Source organism: Aythya marila (genome assembly GCF_965140915.1).
Source record: "Aythya marila genome assembly, chromosome: 5".
In the NCBI taxonomy this organism is placed as follows: domain Eukaryota; kingdom Metazoa; phylum Chordata; class Aves; order Anseriformes; family Anatidae; genus Aythya; species Aythya marila.
Genome location: NC_139046.1, coordinates 32,586,847 through 32,608,191, shown reverse-complemented (window position 1 = coordinate 32,608,191; position 21,345 = coordinate 32,586,847). Strand labels below are relative to the sequence as shown.

Below are 21,345 nucleotides of genomic sequence, written 5' to 3'. Positions count from 1 at the left end.
CCTCTGCCAGTGGGGAATCTGGTTGTCTTCCTCAGAGAAAGATGTGGTGGAGATGGGCTTCAGCCCACAGTCCCAAGAAAACCCTGTTAGATGCATAAACAAGCACACTCCGCAGAGTGCATTCAAATTTCTTTTTACATTCTGCAAAGCTTGAAGACATGCCCGTTCCTCCTTCCCCCCACTTTTAGAGCTTTGTTGATAACCTGAATGAACTGTTTGACCTCAAAGCCAAAATAATGTCTTCCTTAAGCAATAAATTAAGCCAGAAAGCAGAAGCAACTTATCAGAAAGTATCACATCACTGTGGCCTTTGTGCAGGAGACAATATTCTGGCCTGCCACTGTGGAGCCATCCCTTGTCCTGGCGGGGGCAGCTGCTGTGTTTGTTTACAGAGCCATTGTGCCACGGGGAGGCCGGAGACACCTGATATCGAACTGTGAGCTAATGCTTCCTGCCACCAGCCTGGCAGCCACACAAGGCGTCCGAGGACTCCTCGAGCCCACTGGGATTAAATCACCCACCGCCTCAGGCAAGCCTCCCTGGCAGTGGGAGTGAGGTGGGTGAAAAGATTTGCTGGACACGAGCGGCTCTGTGGTCTTCCTTCTGCAAAGGTGGAGGTTATGAACAAATAAGGCTGGATGCTGTGGATGTCTGACCCTGCACAATGCAAGCTGGGGAGTGCAGGGCTGGGGTGCACACATTCACAGGGGGCAGCACTGGGGCCTGCTGAGGCTCTGAGCTTCCCTGGGTTGTGCCGACATCCTGACACACTTCATACCCTCCATCCCAAAGAAGCTTGGAACAGGGTGACAAGCTTTAAGTGAACGCGAGTGTAACACACGTAGCCCTCTCTCTTTGGGCATATCAGAGAAGCAGCCTCTGTTTCCAACATCCACACCACAGATTACCTGCTCCCTGCCACCCACTGGTGACCCCATCGAGATTTTCTCCTGGGACAGCCCCCTCAGAGGGCACACAGGGGTAGCATGGGTGCACAGGACAGCTGGTGTAGGTCAGGCATGAGCAGAGAGATGGTGTTGACAGGGCAAAGCCAGGAGCATAGCACAGGGCAGAAAACCTTCCCGGTGGGGAGCAGCACTGGGATGCCCAGCATCACCAGTTTGGTGATGCAGGGGCAGGGCAGCCCAGTTTTAATGCACATCCCTGGCCCATTAGCTAACCTTCCATCGCAGTAAGTTCCATCTCACTGGCCTGGAGATGCAGGAGAGCAAGTCCTGTTTGAAGTGCAGTGCCTGTTCTTGGTTTCAGATGGAAACCAGTCTGACCAGCTGGAACCCAGTTTCAGGTTACACCCTGCCTCATCTCTCCCTGACTTAGTGGGCAATGATCTCACCCCCAGCACTCCCCAGGCAGGATTGCTCTCTCTAGTTAACCCTACCTGCTGCATTCACCTGTTCGCGCTGTGCCCCCCGCCCAGCCCTCCCCAAACCACGGCACTGTGGCTGCAGCAACACCTGCAGATGAAAGGGTGGGAGATAGCAGGCATGGGAACGGCACCTTCCCCCTCTGCAGGTTGTTGCTTCTCAGACACCACTCCCAAGCCAGATAAGACAAACAATTCCCTTTTATTGCAACTTGCATTATCAGAGTGAGTGCACAAAAAGTAAATCAAGATGGTAAGTTTATTGCATAGGCTGTGGGAAAATCGGAGCGATGGAAGAAATGATACGAGACAGACCGTGAAAAGCCATGGAGGAATCGGACCTGCCCCAGGGACACTGGGGCAGATGGCTGAGAGCACGAGCCCTGCTGTGACAGGGAGAAGTGTGCAGTTGGATTGTCACCAGTCTGGGGGTAGCAATTTCTTCCCCTTCAGCCCAGGCACTAGCACAACTCAGCGCCTATCCCAGAGCTGCACATGGGAGCTGAGCCATGCCCCGAGCCATCAACAGCCCTCAGCCTGGAAAGGGTCCAAGCATTTAAACTAAAATCTGTACATAGATTTGTGTTTTGTTGCACACACACACACACACGCACGCACCCGATTTCCTCTCTCTTCACAGCAGTTTTCCAGGAACAGCAGGCACAGGGGGCTCAGGGACTGGTGCCGACCCCATTCCTGACAGGGCATAGCAGGCACTACAGAAACAGCAGTTTCAGCCCACAGCTGAAGCCCTCAGCAACCAGAGGCACAAAACTGGATGCTGCAGACGTAGCCGTACAGAGCTGGGGGGCACCCTGCTACATCAGCCTACGGGGAGCACGCAGGACCTCAGCAAGGTGGGGATGTCACGTGCTGCCACGAGGCCAGGCATGAGCTCTGGACCTCCCGGTGCTGGGCTCATCTTGCACCAGGAGGGACAGGCCAGCAGGCAGGAGGATGTAGCTGGCCTGCTCCTGATGCCAGGGACTCAGGTCAGCAGCTGTGTGCTCAGAGGAGAGGGCAGGAAAACCAAAATAGCAGCACAAGCTTCCTGGAGGGAGCAGCAGCCACCGGCACTGCTCGGTGGGACAGCCAGGACCATGGAGATGGCCTCAGTGCCTCCAAGGAACCCTCTGGTTCCTTCACTGCAAGTCTCCTCAACAACCTCTCCTTCCCTACCTCCCTCAAAGGATGCTTCCCAAACACCAGGCAGTGCTTTCCCACAAGGTTTCTGGGCAGCCCCTTTAGGAGCACAAAGTTTGCCATGGTCAGCACTGGCTGGCACCACAGCAGCAATGGGGGGAGCTGGGTCCTTCTGCCCTCCCCTCACCATCAACAGGAAAGTCAGGACATTCCCTTTCATTTCAAGTGAGAATAAATAGGTATTATGTCAATGTGCTCAGGGTCAGGCTGAACACTGGAAAAGAAACCAGGGCAACTCAGGGAGAGAAAATGGTGGACACATACTGTATGTAGGTGGCTGTAATGTGACAGCCAGCCAGAAAAAAAAAATCTAGGTGCGCTTTTCTGTTAAAAAGCAAAGCCTAGTGATTAAAACAGGTATTTCTGTTTCCTTCTGTCATGAGAAATCATGAGAACAGGAACCACCGGACAGTGTCGCAGAGCTCTCAGAACAGGTCCAGCCAGTTACCCGAAGCACACAGTCCCCACGAGGCTCACCATGACCAGGAGGACTGCAGGAAGGCAGGGCCACCTTGCAAAGTGGGGAAAGGGCAGAAACTATGAGGCTGGGTGGAAGGAAGCGGCACTGCAAACACAAAATTGCTGGCTCTGGTGAGCTTGCACCATTCACCAATATGAACGCTACACAGATGCAATCTCAGGGTCCTTCAGTAAGTAGAGCTGACTTGTGCTCCATGTTTGAGAAGGAAAAAAGTTGTCATTCAGAGTTTTCACTGGATTGTTTGAGGTTAGAGAGGGATAGACATCAGAGAGCATCAGAATGCTCCCAGGTCCTCAGTCCAGAGCAGCCATTTAGCCAGGACAATCACAACCACTATTACCACCAAATCATGGCTAGATCTTGGCCTCATGCTACAAATGTCTTTAAGAAAAAAAAAAAAAAAAGCCCTTCAGGCACAGGCCCCTGTCTAAAAACAAAACTCCAGAAGTTCTTGGGAATGTCCCAGTGCGTGGCTGGAGAGAGAGAGGCTGTGGGTCAGACTGGTTTGGTGGCACCGTTGTAAAACAGATGCTCGGTGTCCTCTGTGGTGGAGAGGGTGGAGTTGGTAGCAGTGGTCGGCTGACGGCGACGGCTGTTCTTCCTCCTGTTCTTCAGGAAGAAGTAGCCGATGATCACCAGGACCACCATGATGCAGACGCCAAGGAGGACAGCAATCACCACCTCAAAGGCACCTGCAGGGGATACACGAATGTGTTAGGAGGGCTGCTCCACAAGCTCTGGCACAGCATGGGGGGTCAAGAAGGAGCACGCACAAAAGCTGCTGGAGAAGCTGTGATGGCAAAAAGGAGGAGGGGTGGGCTGGCAACCGAGTGGTCACTGCAAAACTGGGTGAAGAGCAAAGAAGAGAACCACATGGCATAAGGGTATGGACAAGGTACTGCCATCATCTCTCTCAAGTCAAGGCTCCTGTCGTTTCTCAGATGCACCACGCCCTCTAAAGGCTATTCAGTGACTTTGGCAGACTTGTCGATGTATAAACACCAAACACTTCTCTAATGCTGACCTTTCTTCATACATCAGCGGGGTGGTCGCAGAGAAGCACCCCAATAGCTTGCAGTGCTGTGAGCACAGCAGTCAACAGCCTTACAACTGACCAAACTCCTATGTTATTGATCGACATGATGGCAAACATGATGCATTTGAGAGCTGGGGTGAACGTGAGGGTTAGATCACCCTCTAGGGTTGAAGAACAGAAAGATATAATTCCAGTTTTCTACTAAAGAAAGAAGTCTTACAGCCCCGTGGTGAAAAAGGACACCAAGCTTAATGTGTTGTTACTTTAAGAACTTGTAGTTCAATGGCTTTGGTGTTCTTTAGAATTGTAGAGAGGAGGGTATGGGGTCACAAGATGTCCCCACAATCAAGCACCACACATTATTCACATAACCACTTGGGCTTCCTTTTTTTTTTTTCTTTTTTTTTTTTTTCTTTTTTCAGAAGCTAGCAGTTCTTTTGTAAATATGGCCATTAGGAAGAGTTTTCCTTGTCATTTTTTGATGTTGAACATTCATGCATGTTGATAAAAAGGAAATCGGAGCCTTTGCTATGAGCTACCGAGTCACAGATGGAGAAATTGGCCCAGAGACACACAGTCCACAGAAGAATCTCTCTGGCCACTGCTAGTGTCCCACAAGTCAGGACACTGTTTTTTTCAGGACAGAGTGAAAGCAACAAAGAAGCTCTGTATGAAGAACTGTTACTCACTTAGCATAGCACCCTGTGGCTCGAATGATTCCCATCTCCGGCCAATGGCATCTGCTTCTGAATTGAGAGCAGAGACAGGAAAAAAGTTTTACAAAGAAAGGTCGGAACAAGGGCTAAGACAGGATTCTGAGGAGTGCATTCCCAGTACAGTGAAGTGACTACATGCATACACCATCCTTCCTGACAGCCCTGGTACTGAGCTGTTGGGGCAGCCCTGTGAGGCATGCCTTGCCTGAGGCTGTCACTTCAGAAAAGCAGCAACATTGCCTCCTAGCAGATGCAGTTTGTCAGAATTCCTCCTAGGTATGCTGTTGGTCTCCACAGCAACACCTACAGGGCACTACAGGGTGAAAGTTTTCCCTTGTTTGTTTAAAACTCCTTCCTAATATGTGTCATTGAGAATTTTCTTCATTTCTCCCCTCCCTCTTGTGGAGAGCTGGAGCCAAACTAGAAAATGATGTTTTTACAGAGGCCATAGCATATCTCTGGCTGGTTTTGTCATGCTCCTCTGAACATTTTTAAACATCAGCACCCAAAACATTTTTTCAGCTCTGAGAAGTGGCAGACTGCACTCCAGAGAAGTGCTGTAGACATGCACTGTTCCCCACAAGCAACTGTATATTGCAGAACGCTCTGGGGCATGGCCAGGGGTTGAGAACAGAACTGCTTTCTCTGAAGGCTCCCAAGTCACTGCCTCTTTGTCACCACAGAACTTAATCTTGAGGGGTTTTCCAAGATTGATCAGTAAAACTCCAGCCCTCACTATGCCTGCTTACTTGTGATGCCTGAACACGATTTCATGCACTCTCCCTCTTCTTCAAAGTTGTTCTTGTTGCCACCACAGCCCCCATAGGTGAAGCGGTCGCATTTCTCGGAGAACGGGTTATAGTACCAGCGGGGGATGCTCTCTGAGCACTGCCCAGTGTTGGGCAAGTCCACACAGTGATCTGGCAAAGCAAGGGAGACATGCTCTAGCCCAAGCAGCACATTCCCAGAGCAGGAACATCTGCTCATGGCAGAAGAGCACAAGCACTGTGGCAGAGCGCATCCATGGTGAGACCTGTGGCTCTCAGGTGCTCACTGCCCAGTTGGCAGATGCTCAAATTGGCATTGCCAAGGTGAGCTGCCACTACAAAACTGAAGAGAAAGGCAAAAGCTGGCAGATCTCCGCCTAGGTGCTCTGTACATACCCTGCTTTTGTGTAATGTTGATTTTCTGCAGTCTATTGAACTCACGAGCATCTGCAAAAGAAACATTTCATGTTAAAACTTCTCTCACCAGTTGAATACAAAACATAAAGAAAAGCTTCCATCCACTTAGACATGGGCAGACAGAGCTTTCCTGAATATTTGTTTACTATTACAAGCTAAGGAAAAAGATGTAACCTGAGGTTCTTAGATATCTCCGTGCTATGAAAGGAACACAGGAAAATAAAGTGTAACAACTAGAAACTATTCCCAATGTCAGTTCCACAAATACAGAGGAGAAACTAAGAAAAGCAAAGGCTGCTTTCTTACATTTTTCCATCATGAAAAATGGGGAAACTGTTCTTACTCCAGATTTTTAAAAAGTATGAAAGAGTATTAGTGCAGGAAATGAGAGGTCAAGAGAAGCAAATCATATGCTTGCAGCCTAGAAAGGTAACAAAATGCACACAGATAGGGAAGAGATTATGAGAATACTGTGAGAAGACGGAGGAAGGAAGGAGGGATTAGAAATTTCAGCAGCTTGCCACTGTGCATTTATATTAGCATAATGTGAGGATGTTGAGGGGACTGAGATGCTGGACAAACTGGGAGAAATAACAGCTTATTTTCCCATCTCCAAAGATGAGGAGAGCAGGTGAGGTCATTCGGAGATAAAATACTGGAAGAGGAGGAGAGGACAGGCTCTCAAGTCTTACAGGCAGGCACAGAGAAGAGAGTGCAAGGAACATCCCAGCAGGAAAAGCAGCTGTAGCAGTCAGCAGCAACAAGGCAGATAGCAGAACCTGCAAATATGGCAATACTGCAAAAAGAGTTCATGCAGCGTCAGCAGTAAGAATACAGGGCAACAGAAAGCATTGAGTCAACAGATGCAACTTATATTGTGCTCATTCCTGTGCATATACTAAGTGTTCTAACCCAGAATTTGAAGAACTTACATTGTTCACAATACACCTCGTCTGATCCATCAGCACAGTCTGGAGTTTCGTCACACTCCAGATAGGCATCAATGCAGCAGCCATCCTTGCATCTGAAGGAGGGGGCCTGACAGTTCCCATTGCATACTACATCAGAAACAGTTCAAATAGTTCATTAAAATTCATTCTTTCTCCCTGCCACATAGATGCTTTATGAAGGACTTAAAAACTGGTGATAGGGCTGGCAAAGCTCTCTCTTCAGTGCCACTCTACTCAAAAAAGAAAAAAAAAATGCAATTTCTCGTTTATAAGGCAAGCACTCCTCTGAGAACAGCCTTGCTTCCTCTCAAAAAAAAGCTCACGAATGTGGAAGCAAGACAGGTTAATGCTCCAGTCACCATGGGGACATGGTAACAAAAGACCCAGAAAAGGCTGAAGACTCAATGCCTTCTTTGCCTCCATCTTCACTGGGAGGGTCTGCCCACAGGCTTCCCAGTCCCTGGCTTAAGAGCAGAGACTGGGGCAGTGAAGCCACTAAAAGCTTGTGAGTAATATGGAACGGGGGTAGCAGGGGACACAGTGGCATGCAGGGAGAGCAGGGTAGGCGGGGGAAGGTTTTCAGCTTTGCTCACGAAGTGCAAAGGCAAATGCCAAGACAAAGCAGCAAACTAAAAGTCCCACACCTGAGACAGAACCACCCCATGCAAGAGCACCGGTCCGACACCAAGAAGAGAGAAAGGAGTCCTGCAGAAGAGGCCCTGGGGGTCAGGATGGACGCGCTGGATGTGTGTCAGCAGAGAGCTCTTGTGGCAAGGCTGGCCAACTGCACGCCGGGCTGGGAGAGCTGGCGGAGACAAGTGGTTGTTCCCCTCTGCCCCAGAGGTGGTCCCAGCTGGTCAGTGCTGTGCCCAGGTCTGAGCTCCCCAGTCACAAAAGACACTGGCATACCGGAGGGAAGCTGTAGAGACTCAGGAAGAGGTTGGAGCACATGACCTAGCATGAAGTTATGGAAAAGACAGAGACAGACTCTTTTTGGAGGTGCACAGTAATAGGATGAGTGGCAACAGACACAAGTTGCAACAAGGGAAACTGATTCCATAGAAGGGAAAAAATTATAATGAGGGTTGTCCAGACAGAGCATAAAGTCTCCTTCCTCAGAGATACCCTGAAAACTGGCCTGGACACAGTCCTGAGTAACCTTACATGACTCAGAGCTGGCCCTACTTTGAGTAGTGGGTTGGACCAGGTGACCTCCAGAGGTAATTTCCAACCTGAATTAACCTATGACGTGAAAGTGAAAGGCTTGGTAGAGAAATTAGTCTCCAACACCTCGCTTCCACACTGACTGCTAATCAAAAAGCCACAGGAATGGATATGAGACACTAAGCCTGAGCTTAGGGTAGGATTACAGAGGGGTGCAGGAGGCTTACCTGGCATTTGTCGCCCACCAACAGAACCTGAAGAGATAAGGGGGAAAATAAAATAAATTTACTACCAAATCACTTTGCCAGCTTAGGATCAGCTTTATATTGCCTTCATGTTTCACCTAATAAATATATATTTTCTAGAACAGAGACCTGTAGCAGTGTGGGATGCAAATACCGAATTTAGGCTTAAGGTGTGGCACAAGGCTTTGGTGAGGGTTTCTGCAGCCAGAGACACACCAGGTATACCTGGTTCTGAAGAGGCTGAGCCAGAATGAGCCAGCTCTTGCCATTGCCTGTCCTGTCTGGTTACACCAACAAGTCTGTGGTGACGCTTGATGCTGACTGAGTGGAGCTGAGCTGGCACTGAGTGGGGAGCAGAGCTCCAGGAACTGGGTCAGACACATCAGCACTGCAGGACTCCCCACCGTAATTAGCCAGCTCTCCTCAGCTCTACCGCTAGCTGTCAGCCAAGAAGCTGCAGTACCTGCCCACATGGACATCCCAGCCCTGTGAGAAAGAGGGGGTCGATTTTTGAAGCAGACTCACCCTTAACATTCTTGCAGGCGAGTTTACACTCCTCTTCCCGTAAGTAGTTATTCTTGTTGGCCTTGCATCCGCCAAAAATGAACTCCTCGCACTGCTGAAGGGCTGGGTTGTAAAACCAGCGTGGAAAAGAGCCGCGACACCAACCCACTTTCTTTGGAGTCAAGCAATGCTCTATCAAGAAAGTTAGCACAGAAGGCTCTGGTTAGCTTGCTTTACTTTCACACCAAGGAGAAAATCTTTCAAAGGAAATTTTGTCAACGGTGTAGACATTTGTTTGAAAGATTTACATAATCCTGAGTGGTATGCAGAAGGCAAGTAGGGAATCACATTATATGTTTACTTATATGAGAGGCAGGCTTTTATGGCCACAAAATCAAATTAGAAGGTGCCACATTCATAAAAGCACACAGCACAGAGTTCATCTATGAAACTCTCTGCTAAAGGATGCTACTGCTGTGCAAAGAGTCATCCATGGATATTTAACACGGAGGCATGCTCTTTTGCTTAAAAAGGCTGTAAATTCCTTGGTGACTAGCCACGCATACTAGGGATTTACTGATAGCTTGTCATGTTCTAGCTACTGACAAATATCAAATTCTGGATGCTGTTGGATGTGGTGTACTGGATTTCTAACAGACTTTTAGAGTGACCCGATATGCCTGTTCTTATATTTTTATGGTACCTGAAGTAGAAGAAGAAATTCTAGTCAACCATTTGTCCAAGAACCCTTTGCCCATAATGTGGTTGTCATACTAAACATTTTAGGGTGACTCTGAATGTCATGCAGACAGCTCCACCTGTCTCATGGCTTAAGGGAATTAGGCCCTTCACAACAAAATTGTGGAGTCAACAAGGCCTTTTGGGTTCTCCTCTCTTACACCCTTGATAAACTCCATGCTCCAGCCACTCTGGTGTTACCCAGCAGAGGGAGCAGTGTCATACAGAGAGGAACAGATTATTGCACCACTTCTGCAGAGGATGAGAAAACTCTAAAATAGAGCACTATGAATGCAGAGACTTTCCACTACTTGTCAGATGCAGACTTTTACTGGGAAAAGCTGACATGCAAGCCTGGTCTGTTGGCCATGCTCTTCTCCCATCTAACCCCTGAGATGAGCACTGGCAATGCCACAACAGCACCCAGGCCTGGGGACTCCAGCTACATGTTTGTGGGCTCAGGCTCACCTTCAGTCTGTTCAGCATTCAGCACCACAATGGTGATGTTGGTGAAGTCTCTCTGCTGGGCGGTGTCTGTGACAGTAAGCTGGAAGACGTAAGTGCCCACCTGTAGGTTGGAGATTTCTACTTCGTCTTCTTCCTGCTTCTGAGAATGCAAAAGAAAGGCTAATGGAGAAGAGGCACGCATAATGAGGGCATGAGCAAAGCCAAGCAAGACCCGTGCTTCTGCTGCATTAAGAAGAAAGAAACTTGGCTGGAAACAATCAAGCAGAATTTTGGCATTAAAAATATCTCAGTGCTGTACAGTGCCCACCAAATCCACAGGCTGGATTCTGACTGCTGATACCCAGCTGGAGTAACAGAGCAAAAGAGTACCAGAAGCCTAACAAGAATTTTCACGTCTGGGGATGTTGTGAAGGCATGTGGGAAACAAAAGACTTTGGAGAGGCCTAAAGTGTCTGCAGTTTTTATTTTACCTCTTTAAAAATTAAAGTTGTCATGAATAATTTATATAGCACATAGGAAATATGCTAGGTATATTTGAGAAATATATTTAATTTGGAATATGGAAAGTATATTTAGTTTCAGAAATGGAATAGAGTGCATATTTATTTGCCTGCTAAGAGGTTTCTAAAAGAGAAGAAATTATTTTGTCAGAAAAGAAAGTTTTGTTATTATAAACACAAACTTTTTCTCAAAGTTTGTTGACAATGCTGGGCATCTATTTGTATCCCGTTTCTGCCTTTTTAGTTACATTTCAAGACAGTGTTGCTATATAACGTCTTAAGGTAGTTGAAACACTAAAAACACATTAGCTTAATACTAAAGGCCAGTGGTAAGTTTGTCCTGGACTTTGCAGCCAGTGTCATGCAGGAAATCGCATGGCCAAAGAGCAAAGGCAGACTTGTTCATTAAGCAGAGCATTTTGAAATGTAGCAGTTGTGATACCTTTATGCATTGCTCTAAAATACTCAAATATTTCTTAATTGTCTTCACATATTCCCTACTCTTCCAAAGTAGGTAAGAGGAGTAAAGATAAAGATGACTCTTTTTGTTTTGGTTTAGTTAGTTAGTTAGTTATTGTTTGTTTAGTTTTGTTTGGGGTGGGTAGGGTGAAAGTTGCTTTGGCTATGCTAGGGGAAAGAAAGAAGGAAAGCAGCATTTCCAGATTTCTGTAGCCCCCTCAGCACCCTAGAGCTAGATATTGCTAGTCTTCAAAATCAGCTGTAGGCCTGGTACACTCCTTTGCTAGTTCTTGCATGGGAATTCCACAAGAGTTCCATACAAGCTCCAAGGCTTTCTAGAGTATTTCACGGAAGTTTAACAGCAACCATTTGCTCTTCTAGAGCCACAAGTCACATTTAACATCTACAAGATGGTGTTCACACTCCAGAAATCCTGGAGCTTATCAGGAGACATGGTTTCTGCTCCAGCTCAGCTAAACATGGAGAGCCCAGCCTGGAGCAGACCGCAGGTGACACTGAACAAGCTGCTTCCTTCATGCATGTCCATACCTTCATCTCCACAGAGGGGTCACCGAGGATCTGTTTCCATTCATAGCTGACAATCCCACGGTCGTCTGTGCTCTCTGCACCTCTCAGCATCACTGGCTCCCCTGGCTGTACCCGCATGTCCCTGCCAATGCGGGCTATCGGAGGACGGTCATCTGTGGAAGAAGTGCAGAGCAAGGCTCGGGTAAGAGGCTGAAGGGCCCAGTCCTTGTTTCCATCATGGGGAAGGGGGGACTCTTCTGGGGTAAGTGAATACAGACATCATCCACTAAAAGGAAAAACACTTTTAAACAGCTGTGCTTCTTGCAGCCTGAGCAAGCAACTGGCGATCAATACCGTTACTGCTGCCCTCTGTAATTTAACAATTCCACAACCCACTCTGTCAGTGCCTTTGAGCTGTTTCTGCCCACAGGAGTCACTGGAGGAGGGTGTCCCTGTGGCTACAGCCACCGTGCTTCCAGCAGCTGGACCACATCCTCGCAAAACAGCACAGAGCAATCTCCACCCCGACACTTCGGGAGATGACCTGATGTGGGTGTTCAAGAATGTGGGACGGACTCTCATCATTCCTACTGCCAGCCGTAAGTGCTGGGTTGTGTACTTAACTGTGCAAGGTGGGGTTTGGGTGGAAAACAGCCCTCCTCCCCATCATCTTACACACTGACACGCGCGCCTTAGAAAATGCACACAAATGCCATTCACGCCATTATTACTTCTGTGCCATCACATGGATTAGCTTGCTAGCAGCCTCCTCAGTCCATTAAGCACTTTTTCCTCTCCTAAGCACAGGCTGTGTGCTTAGGAGAGGAAAACTGATCTCTGCCCATGCCAGCCAGATCAGACTACGCAGTGACACCGTAAGCCTGACTCATTACCCCCTTTGTCATGAATGTCTCCTGCGTACATCCAGCCATAAAACTCCACCTGGTAGTTCCCGTACCAAGTCCAAGACACAATGTTCAAGTTCAGCCTGAGCCTTTTGGAATGGCATCAATGTTCACTTTTAATCTAGCTATGTTACTCTACCATTTTGATACAATTGGGACTGAAGAAAAGTGCCCAAAGCCCTTGGAAAACTATTCCTCCAGCTAATTACTTTCATTGTTACAGACCTGCTCCTAATTTCCCGTGTAAGTATTTCTGGATTCATGTCCCAGCTGTTGCCTCTTGCAAGAGCCTACTGAAGGGACCTGGATTGTAAGGCATACATACAAACAAAACTGACGTTTGAAACAACCTACTTGTAAGTTCTTTCATCTATAAATTAAGTAGAATGGAGGGTTTTGCAACATGTTTTCCAGGTCAGACTGGCCACATGTCCACCCAGAACCTTCTATTTTCCATATCTTCAAATACCAAAACGAAGTGAAGATGATCAGTCCCATTCAGGTTTTACAAAGGCTGCTGCCACCAGAAAATCACAGATTAAATCAACCTTCCCTTTTTTGACCTCCAAGCACTGTGCTCAGCCTTTTCAGATGCAGAATTGCCAAGGGTATTTACAGGGGTATTTTATTTACAAGGGTATTTACGTACCAGCCCTCCCAAGCTCCATCTGCAGCCTGGTCCCCAGCCACCCTTGTCACCAGGCTGGAGGGACTGTGGTTTCATTGTGTGAGAACAGCTTGGTTACTTCTAGCTCGTGCAGCTGCAGGGCTTGCAGTTAACTTTATCACACTGGTCTGCTCTCCGCAGACTGTCACCAGCCTTATCTTTTAGCCCATCTTCTCATGGAAGCGTTGGGTGGGATGACCCAATGAGCCTTTGACAAGCAACCACCAAAACAGGCCGAGAGGCCTGAAAGAGGCCGGAAAGATGACATCTGCATCAGAGGCAGAGGTGCCCACCCTGATGTCCTTTGGGTGAGGCATCGCTGCCTGCTGCTCCCTCCCCAGGGCTGCATGCCAAAGTGATAGATCCTGCCTCCACCTGGCACAGAGGCTGCTGGAAGACACCAAGCTGGGCTGGTGAGCCTGGTGCCTCTTGGTTTGAGCAGAGCTGGTAGAATGAATAAATGGAGTTTCACTTTATTTTCAAGAGATCTTACCAAGGGCCACAGGAGCATTCAGCATTCATAGCCAAAAGCATGAGTGCAGCTGGCAATTCTCCCCAAAGAAACAGAGGAAAACAGCCACACAACTATGCTGTACACAGCAGTACGAACCCTGGGAAGGGGACACATTCCTGCCATTCCTGACAGGCAAACACCACGAGCATGACCTGGAGAAACAGTCTGCTCCTTGCCACCCTCCTGCCAGGGTGAGCCCAATAGGTGAGGGAAAGACCAGTTCTTCAGCACCACAGAGGCTGGTTGTTATCTTACAACAAGATCTTACTCCAGATCATATTTTTCCTCGGCATTTTTAAGCATGCACATTGTAATAAATAAATACATAAATAAATAAATACATACATATATACATAAAAGACAAGCCAAGCATTTTATCACTGATAAATCTAGTTGCTTTGGCTTGTGGATTGAACAGTGAAGTAAAAGGTCTGTTCTGATTAACAGGCCAGCTACCTCTCCAGACTCCATCTCTGATGAGAGAAACTCCCAAGCCTGTTCACCCCAGAAAACCAGAGGATTTGCTTATGTGCAGTGACTTCAAAAGAGGACCTTTCACTAGGAACAAAGGATTTCTTTTTCAGATGACTCTCTCTTTTCTCCTTAGGACCTCTGAAAGCTCAGCAACTTTGGAGCATTTTCATTACACTGACTATGTAAAGCCTTCAGTGGGAATTTTCCACCTGAGCTTCATAACCAAGTGCTTACTAACACAGGGTAAATGCCAACAAGCTGCTCTTGGAAGGGAGCTCCTCCATTCAGTTCTTTTTGCTCTGAAAGGCAGTCTGAAAATGAAAGTTGCCTTTGCTATAATGCTCTTTGGTCTCTGGAAAATTTCCATAGAAGTCCATAATTAGTAGGGAGATTAAAGCTTTACGATGCTGTTGTGCTCTTTACTGTGGAGCACCAGCTACTGGGGTCACATTGTCAAGCAACAACTTCAGCTTCCAATCAGATAGGAAAAGGATTATTATTATTTTTTTTAATGATCCTGGAGAAAAACTCAATAGGATAAATCCAAAATGCTTAAAAACAAAATCCCAGATTTAAATGACCCATAATATATTCAGATTTCAAGCCCCATGTTTTGCTTTTTTTTTTTTTTTTAATTTTTCAAATCTTACACAGTGAGTAAGTTTCAAGGCTTATATAGTTTGTCTGGCTTCACCTCTACCAATGAGTAAATCCAAACCAAAGTTGACAGGGGAACAGAAATTTAAAAGATACTGAATTCCTACAAGGGGTGCAAAAGTAAGCATGAGGTGGGGAGGCAGGTGCCAGTGAAATCCTGCAGGAGAAAGCAAAGCTCACAGGCAGAGGGCTTCTCTTTAGGGGCTTTCACATCAGCTGCTGCCCTCAAGACACAAATTCGCAGAAAACCAGATTTCCTTCATTCCAGTGCCCAGGGAGATAACACCCTGAGTACTTGAGACTGTAAAGCAATACTTAAAATACTGCAGAATGTGCTGAGATTGCCATTGCTTGTGTATTGTCACCTACTGCCTGCTCGTGTCCCCAGCAGCAGCTCAGAAGCAAGATGAGCAGTGCTAGTGCTGGCGACACGGAGGCACCTCGCTGTGGACAAAAGCTACTACTCAAAACCACGAGTCAAGTCAGCAGCAGAGGCGGGAACAGAAACAAGGCCACCCAAATTCCAGGCTGGTGTCCAGGCATGAGACACACAACCTCGGAGGCTTTGAGGCGCCAGCTGAGCCCAAGCAAGGAGGCAAGGCAGCAGTGCTGCTCCCCTGCCAGCACTGAATCCGTGCTCTGCCCTGTGTGCCACGGCTGCCATGCGAAAGCAAACAGCTCGCAGCTTGGGGTCATGCAAATCTCACCCACCTGCACTAGGAAACTGCACAATAACAGGCAAGGTAATGAAGGATGTTGTGGTGATTTTAATTTGCCTGAGGAAGGGGGAAAGGGGAAGGGTAACAGAACAGTTGCTTGGAAAAAGAGAAATTTCTGCAGGGATTTGTCTTGGCTGGGCAGTAAATCCAGTCACAATAAAGCCATAAAGTTTTTCTACAACTCATGTAAGGCAAAGCAGCTCTCAGGATTAGTTTCTAGAGGCTTGTGCAATGGTTTACAGAAGAAGCACAGAGCAGGTCAGCTTAACCTCTCTACAGCCATGCAGCAGGGAGCTGGACTGGTCCCCAAGGACCCATCATCGGTCTCTGCATGGGTGATGTGGGGACCAACATTGCAGTTCCCCCTCTTCCCTGTGCTGGGCACCTGGGGATGGCGATTGGACCAAACCTTCAAAGGCAGATGTCAGCCCGGGGAGCTCTCCATTTTGAGTGTGTCACCAATGCTGTAACCTGCAAAGCTCCATCCACGGTTAGGTGGGAGCAGGCACCTCCTGCACCCCCAATGTTCCTCCGCACTCCCTGTCTCCCACCTTCAAGCCTGTCTCCCACTCAAAGTCAAGGAGAGTGTTGCCGAGTGTTTCACAACCACCACAAGGGGTTCAGTTCAAGAAACGGACAAAGGTTCAGGGAGGTTATTTTCCAGTTTCACGCCCAGAACTGGTTTGCCCAGACCAGAATAAGCTCATGGTTACCTAAACAAAAATGGGCTCCATTATTACCGACAAAGTGCACGGTGAGCCTGCCCCTCCCGAATGAGCCAGGCAGAAAACTCGCAGCAAAGTTCAGTCTGGGAAGTGATTTAAGGGGACAGTGCCTCTTAACAATGCCAGCAGAGGCTTCAGGATGTACAGGAGCTGGAGCAGGCAAGAGGCAGAACCAAACTGCCATTGCCATCTTACACTGGACTCAGAAGCTCTTGCACTCCAGAATACTGAAAACATACTTAGATGATGTGCAGAGGTTAGATTGCAGCTGTGTTCTCTCTTACCAGTACCTTTTTTCTGAAGACATAAAAACCCAGGAGTGGCTGCAGTGCGGTAGATCAGGGGTGCCCCTGTCCCAGTTTCCAGTGGTCTCTCTGTACATGCTTAACGAAGAGCAAGAACGGGGCAGGGATACATGATGCTTCCCCCGTAATACTCTCCTAGCTTTCAGTTGCTTCCATCAGTGTCAGGAAACACTCCAAAATTAAATTTGTCTATTCAGCAGTCCGCAGGATGCTCTTTCTTTCAAGAATTATCTAGTCTCCTCTTGAACACATATAAACCTCTTAATTCACCAGGCCTGCTCCCAGTGAGTCTTGGAATATGTGGCTTTTTTCTTTAATGTCACCCAGTGGGGCTTCTAAACTACATAAATATATATTTCACTATTCATTAGAAAAGCATGCTTTTAATCCTCATTTTTGCAGAGACTGTCTGGAGCATACCCTGGAGGCTCTAAGGATACCTGACAGCTGGTAAAGGAAAGGGACTATAAAGCAGTGCATAAGCTTCCTGCCATCCTTTGGAGCCCAGCCTCGGGGGGGTGATGACAACCCAGGCTCCAGAAGAGCTTTCCATTTTCACAGAGATACAGCACAACAGTGGGCCAACAGCTTTGCCTGCAGCACAAAATCAGGTCCAAAAGTGTTTTTTTTTTCTTCCTTTTTTTTTTTTTTTTTTTTTTTTCTCCTAAAAACACATGGGAGGAAAGCCTGGCATGCTGAAAACTGCTTCCTTACTCACCAGTTTCACCCTGCTTCCTCAGGCATCCTCAAACAGTCCAGAAACTGAACCCATTTCCTTATTGCGCCCAGGGGCGCGTTGACTTGGCCTCCTGCACCTGCACCTCTGTGTCCCCCCTCCCAGCAGCCACATTCCTCCACCTCCTCCTGGGCTGACCCCGCTTCACTATCACAGACTAGGGAGGGGAAAGGGGGTTTGGGGTTGTTGTTTTTGTTGATTCTATTTGGCTCTCAACCAAAATCAAGATCTGCATTCTTAACTGTCTACTCAGCTGCCCCGGGGAGGAGGGCTCAGCCAGGATAGCCTGATTTAGCCCCAGAAACGTGTTTCCCAACAAAGCAGAGCACGAACAGCCTGATGCAAACACACAGCAGCAAGCTCGCTCCCTGGTGTCTGTTGCCACAGCTGGAGCCCTGCCTGGCACCCTGCGTGCTCCGAGAGCAAACACAGGGTGTAGAAGGACCGAGCCCTTCCTACACCTGCAGTGGTGACATGGCGCAAGCCCCACGTGAGCGAGGAGGGGCACGGCAAGCAGTGGTGCTAACAGAGCCTTTCTAGCATGATTTCCCTCTCTCCATTCAGCCTTCCTGCCCCACCACAGCACCTCAGGAAGCAGCGTCAGGGCTGGCTTGCAAGGCAGCACCTGCCTGTCGTTGGCTGGGATGCCAAACCTAGTCAGGGGAGCCAGCTCTGCCCAGCCACCTCGTCCTGCCATGGCCAGGGATAAGGCTGGAGCAGCAAACAACGTCTCTCGAGGCAGCTCAGTGATCTGGGGGGCCTCCTGGAGTCCAGCACGTAGGCCATGCTGGGCCCTACAGCCTGCAGCTGAGGGGCTGCAGCTTCCCTGTACAGCACACCGGTCTGTACTGGTGGAGGGCTGCGTTGCTCAACAGCACATTATATTTTAATCTAACCTTGTGAAATCAGGATGCACTGGGGATGATGCATTCCCTTTTCCTCCTACAGCAAAGCATGTAGGAGTTCGGACTCCTGGAGATGTGGCTTAGCTCCTCACTGACTGCAGCTCCCCTGGAAAGGGTTTTGAGCCTGGAACAAAGACATTGGACAACTACTGCAACAGGGAGCTAGAGATTCACCAGAAGGCCCTAAAATGCCACTAGTGGGGAGAAAGGACAGGAGAACCACCTCTGCCATGACAAAAGTGGTCAGCCTCACAGGCTGGCACATCCCGACAGCAGATCCAAGACCGCTCAGCTCACACGATAGGGCCTAAGCCCATGCACCAGCTGCTGCCCTTGGCATCTGTACAGCTGCTCTTCCTTGCCCCCAGGGTGGGCTGGGAGTGGCCCCGAGGAGGATGTCTTGCATGGGGATCTCCTGGCAGCCCTGCCCATCCATCAACAGGTAATAAACTGGTTATGGTTGCCAAAACACCCAGTCAAGCCAGAGACTTGTTCGGCTTCCTCCAAAACAAGGGAGAAAGGAGGCAGAAGAAGGAATTGGCGTGTTTTTGGTGTTTCTGAACACACTGCATGTTTACGGAGACTGCAGAGTGCATGGCAAGCGGCCAGCTACAGATTACTTTGTTTTCCACCAGGCCAGGTGCAAACTTTCCGAGCAGGGAAGCAGAGGCTGGGAAAGAGAAACCCACCTCCAGAAGGGGAGCTTTCTAACCAAAACCCACCCAGCAAAACCACGCAAACCCCAACAAACCCCGTGGTACCGAGGCACCTCGCTGCCCCGGCGAGTAAGGAAAAGTAAGCACCTTGCATCCTGACCCTGAGCAATTAGCAGATTAATGTGGCCCTTTAAAAGGCGTCGATGTTTAGATTTTAGGGGATTTCACTTTCCAACCTTAAAAGCCTGGGGGGAGGGAGAAGAAAAACAGCAGCCTTTTTCTCTGAGTTGTCAAGTATCAAAAAAACCAGCCTGCATTCAGTAAACACTCACTCCACCCGACTCAAATAGGTTAAAGAATGGCTCCTGCTCCATTTACTAATAGGTAAACTGAGGCACCGATCCAAGTTAGAGAAAACCTCTGCCATGGACAGGCATACAAAAACCCAAGGTTATCACCTCTCTATCCTGGCCATTTGGCAGCACAGCTGCACAAATGAGAGGTGAAAGAACTGAAGCCAGCAGCCCTCAGTGCTCACCCAGCCCCAGTTTGCACAGATCCCTTATGGGCACCTTACCATTAGATCCGTGCTTCTGCATTGCCTCGTAGGCATCATAGACATCCTTCTTCAAGAAGTTGAGAAAGCCGACCTTCCTCACAAACCTGCAGACGAAAGTATGCTCGTAGAGGCAGTTGAGGAGAAAGCAGCCCTGGATGTGGTCTTCTTCTGAGTTTGGGACCTGCTCGACGAGGGCCAAGTTACAAGCAGGGTCCTTACAGCAAGCCCTCATGCAGTCCCTGCCCCGATGGACCATCGGGGACGACAAAAAGGTGGCTCCATTCTGGACGGAGGCGTCTGTGTCCAGCACCAGACCCGGCATCCCCACCGTAAAGTCCTCCAGGCAGGTTTCTCCAAAGGGTTTTGTCTCCTGCTCTTCACCGAAGACAACTGCCACTGCCACCAGCACCAGGCAGACCCCAAGTCTGGACTGCGGACCCGGTCTCCTGCAGGCCATCCTGGCTCCCTGGTCCTCACCGCCTTGAGACCCTAGTCCTTTCCTAAAGGGAGAGAGAAGACAGATGAAGCGAAGAGGGATGGTGCCCAGGTACATGCCACCTTTTGGCCATGCTCCAGGTCCCCGCTCTCCCCACAGTGGCCGAAGTGTCCCCCCACCCTGCAGCTCACCCCCAGACAAACACTGTCGGCTCCCACCTGTGCAGTCTCAGGTGGGACCGATGCTAGGAGAAGGGTGTCCCCCTTGTCCCCCTGTGCCTTCACCCCTCAGGTGTGCCCTCGGCAGCGTCCAGTGGAGACAAAGGCACGGAAGGGGCAGGAAGTGCAAACCAACTCCCAGAGAGAGGGAAAAAAAAATCAAGTCACTCCCCTCCTGGCTGCATTGCGTAAGAGGAAGGGGAGGAGAGCAGGGTGATACCATTTCCCACTCTGCTGGCAAGGGGAGCGAAGGCTCCCATGGGAGCACCCAGCACAGCCCTATGCGTCCCAGGGTGGTACTCTTGGTCGTGTAGATGCAAGGGCACACACCCCATCCCTATGCTTCAGCCGGCCCAAAAGCCCAAATGGGTTGTGCTGAAAGCTGTGAGGACATGTCCTATGGTGGTAGCCCTCGCAGCACAGCATCACCACTGGTGGGGTGGCAGGGATCCCAGGTCTCACTGACCCAAATGAGTCAGCCCCCTGCCTTGGCCTCACGGCCTGCACCCACTGCCAGGCATTTCATGCTCAAAACCATTCATTCGCTGCTTTTGGGACATAACACTCCTCTTTGGTGAAAACCCTTGGCAGTGTACCAGGCAGCAGCCCCTGCACCACTGCGGTGAGACTTTTTGGTGCTCAGCCCCCTGGTGAGCCATGTTGCAGTGCTCCTCAGTCTCATACAGATCAGCCCCAAACAGGAGCAGAAAGGCTGCCTGCTGTAACTTGGGTGCGTGTTTTACCTTCCTGTTTCTATTTGCAGAGCTAGGACCAAATTCCCCTGTTCACCAGCTACATCAGTGTCACCACTCCCTCTGCAAGCACTCCTAAACCCCTGAGTAAAGTCTTCTTAGCCCTCCGTCATAGTGCCTGGGAGGGCAGAGGGTGCTTATAATTTGCCTGGACATTATTTTTAATGAAACATTGCATCACTTCAAAGGCAGAAGCAAATGTGAGATGGTATTGATTGGCAAATCTTTGAGAAGAGATGGTGAGCAATGGCTGTGCTTTGGGCAGCAGCTACCTTTGCAGTTTTGGGGACCTTGCTGTTGTCCCGCATTTCAATTCCTGCTGCTTGTTTCTGTCTGTGGTACCCCTGATGCTGGGGAAATAATAAACAAACAAACAAACAAACAAACAAACAAATGACAAGGTTGTCTTTTATTCTGCACTTCCTGAGGCACTCAAGCACTCCCTTGTGCCCCTCCTCCCCTTGTTTTAAATGTTTACAGAAGAGTGAGCCCCTTCATAAACCAATCAAACCTCACCTTTAGACTAGGGGATGCAATCCCTTTTGCTCCCATCAGAA

The 21,345-nt window shown here is 48.9% G+C and overlaps 1 protein-coding gene across 4 annotated transcripts; it reads right to left on the bottom strand.

Moving 5' to 3' along the window:
* Nucleotides 1-1,573: 1,573 nt before the first annotated feature.
* On the bottom strand, nt 1,574-20,165 carry SPINT1 (serine peptidase inhibitor, Kunitz type 1). Of its 4 annotated transcripts, XM_082760683.1 has the most exons (11): nt 20,037-20,165; nt 19,401-19,882; nt 11,582-11,733; nt 10,074-10,212; nt 8,889-9,059; nt 8,346-8,372; nt 6,937-7,062; nt 5,984-6,034; nt 5,570-5,740; nt 4,794-4,850; nt 1,574-3,760 (listed from the first exon to the last, which is right to left on the bottom strand). In XM_082760683.1, the coding sequence occupies exons 2-11, from the start codon at nt 19,837-19,839 to the stop codon at nt 3,564-3,566; spliced, it is 1,530 nt and encodes a 509-aa protein (XP_082616809.1). In that variant the 5' UTR covers nt 19,840-19,882; nt 20,037-20,165; the 3' UTR covers nt 1,574-3,563. The 4 variants fall into 4 exon arrangements, with proteins under 4 accessions (XP_082616809.1, XP_082616811.1, XP_082616810.1 ...); XM_082760685.1 differs by lacking the exon at nt 5,570-5,740; XM_082760684.1 differs by lacking the exon at nt 6,937-7,062.
* Nucleotides 20,166-21,345: the final 1,180 nt, after the last annotated feature.

Coding starts and splice junctions, on each gene's coding strand:
- SPINT1 (XM_082760683.1), bottom strand. CDS start 19,839: ATGGCCTGCAGGAGACCGGGTCCGCAGTCCAGACTTGGGGTCTGCCTG. Junction 9,060..10,073: donor GAATGCTGAACAGACTGAAG/GTGAGCCTGAGC, acceptor CTTTCTTGATAG/AGCATTGCTTGACTCCAAAG. Junction 6,035..6,936: donor CGAGGTGTATTGTGAACAAT/GTAAGTTCTTCA, acceptor TTTCTTTTGCAG/ATGCTCGTGAGTTCAATAGA.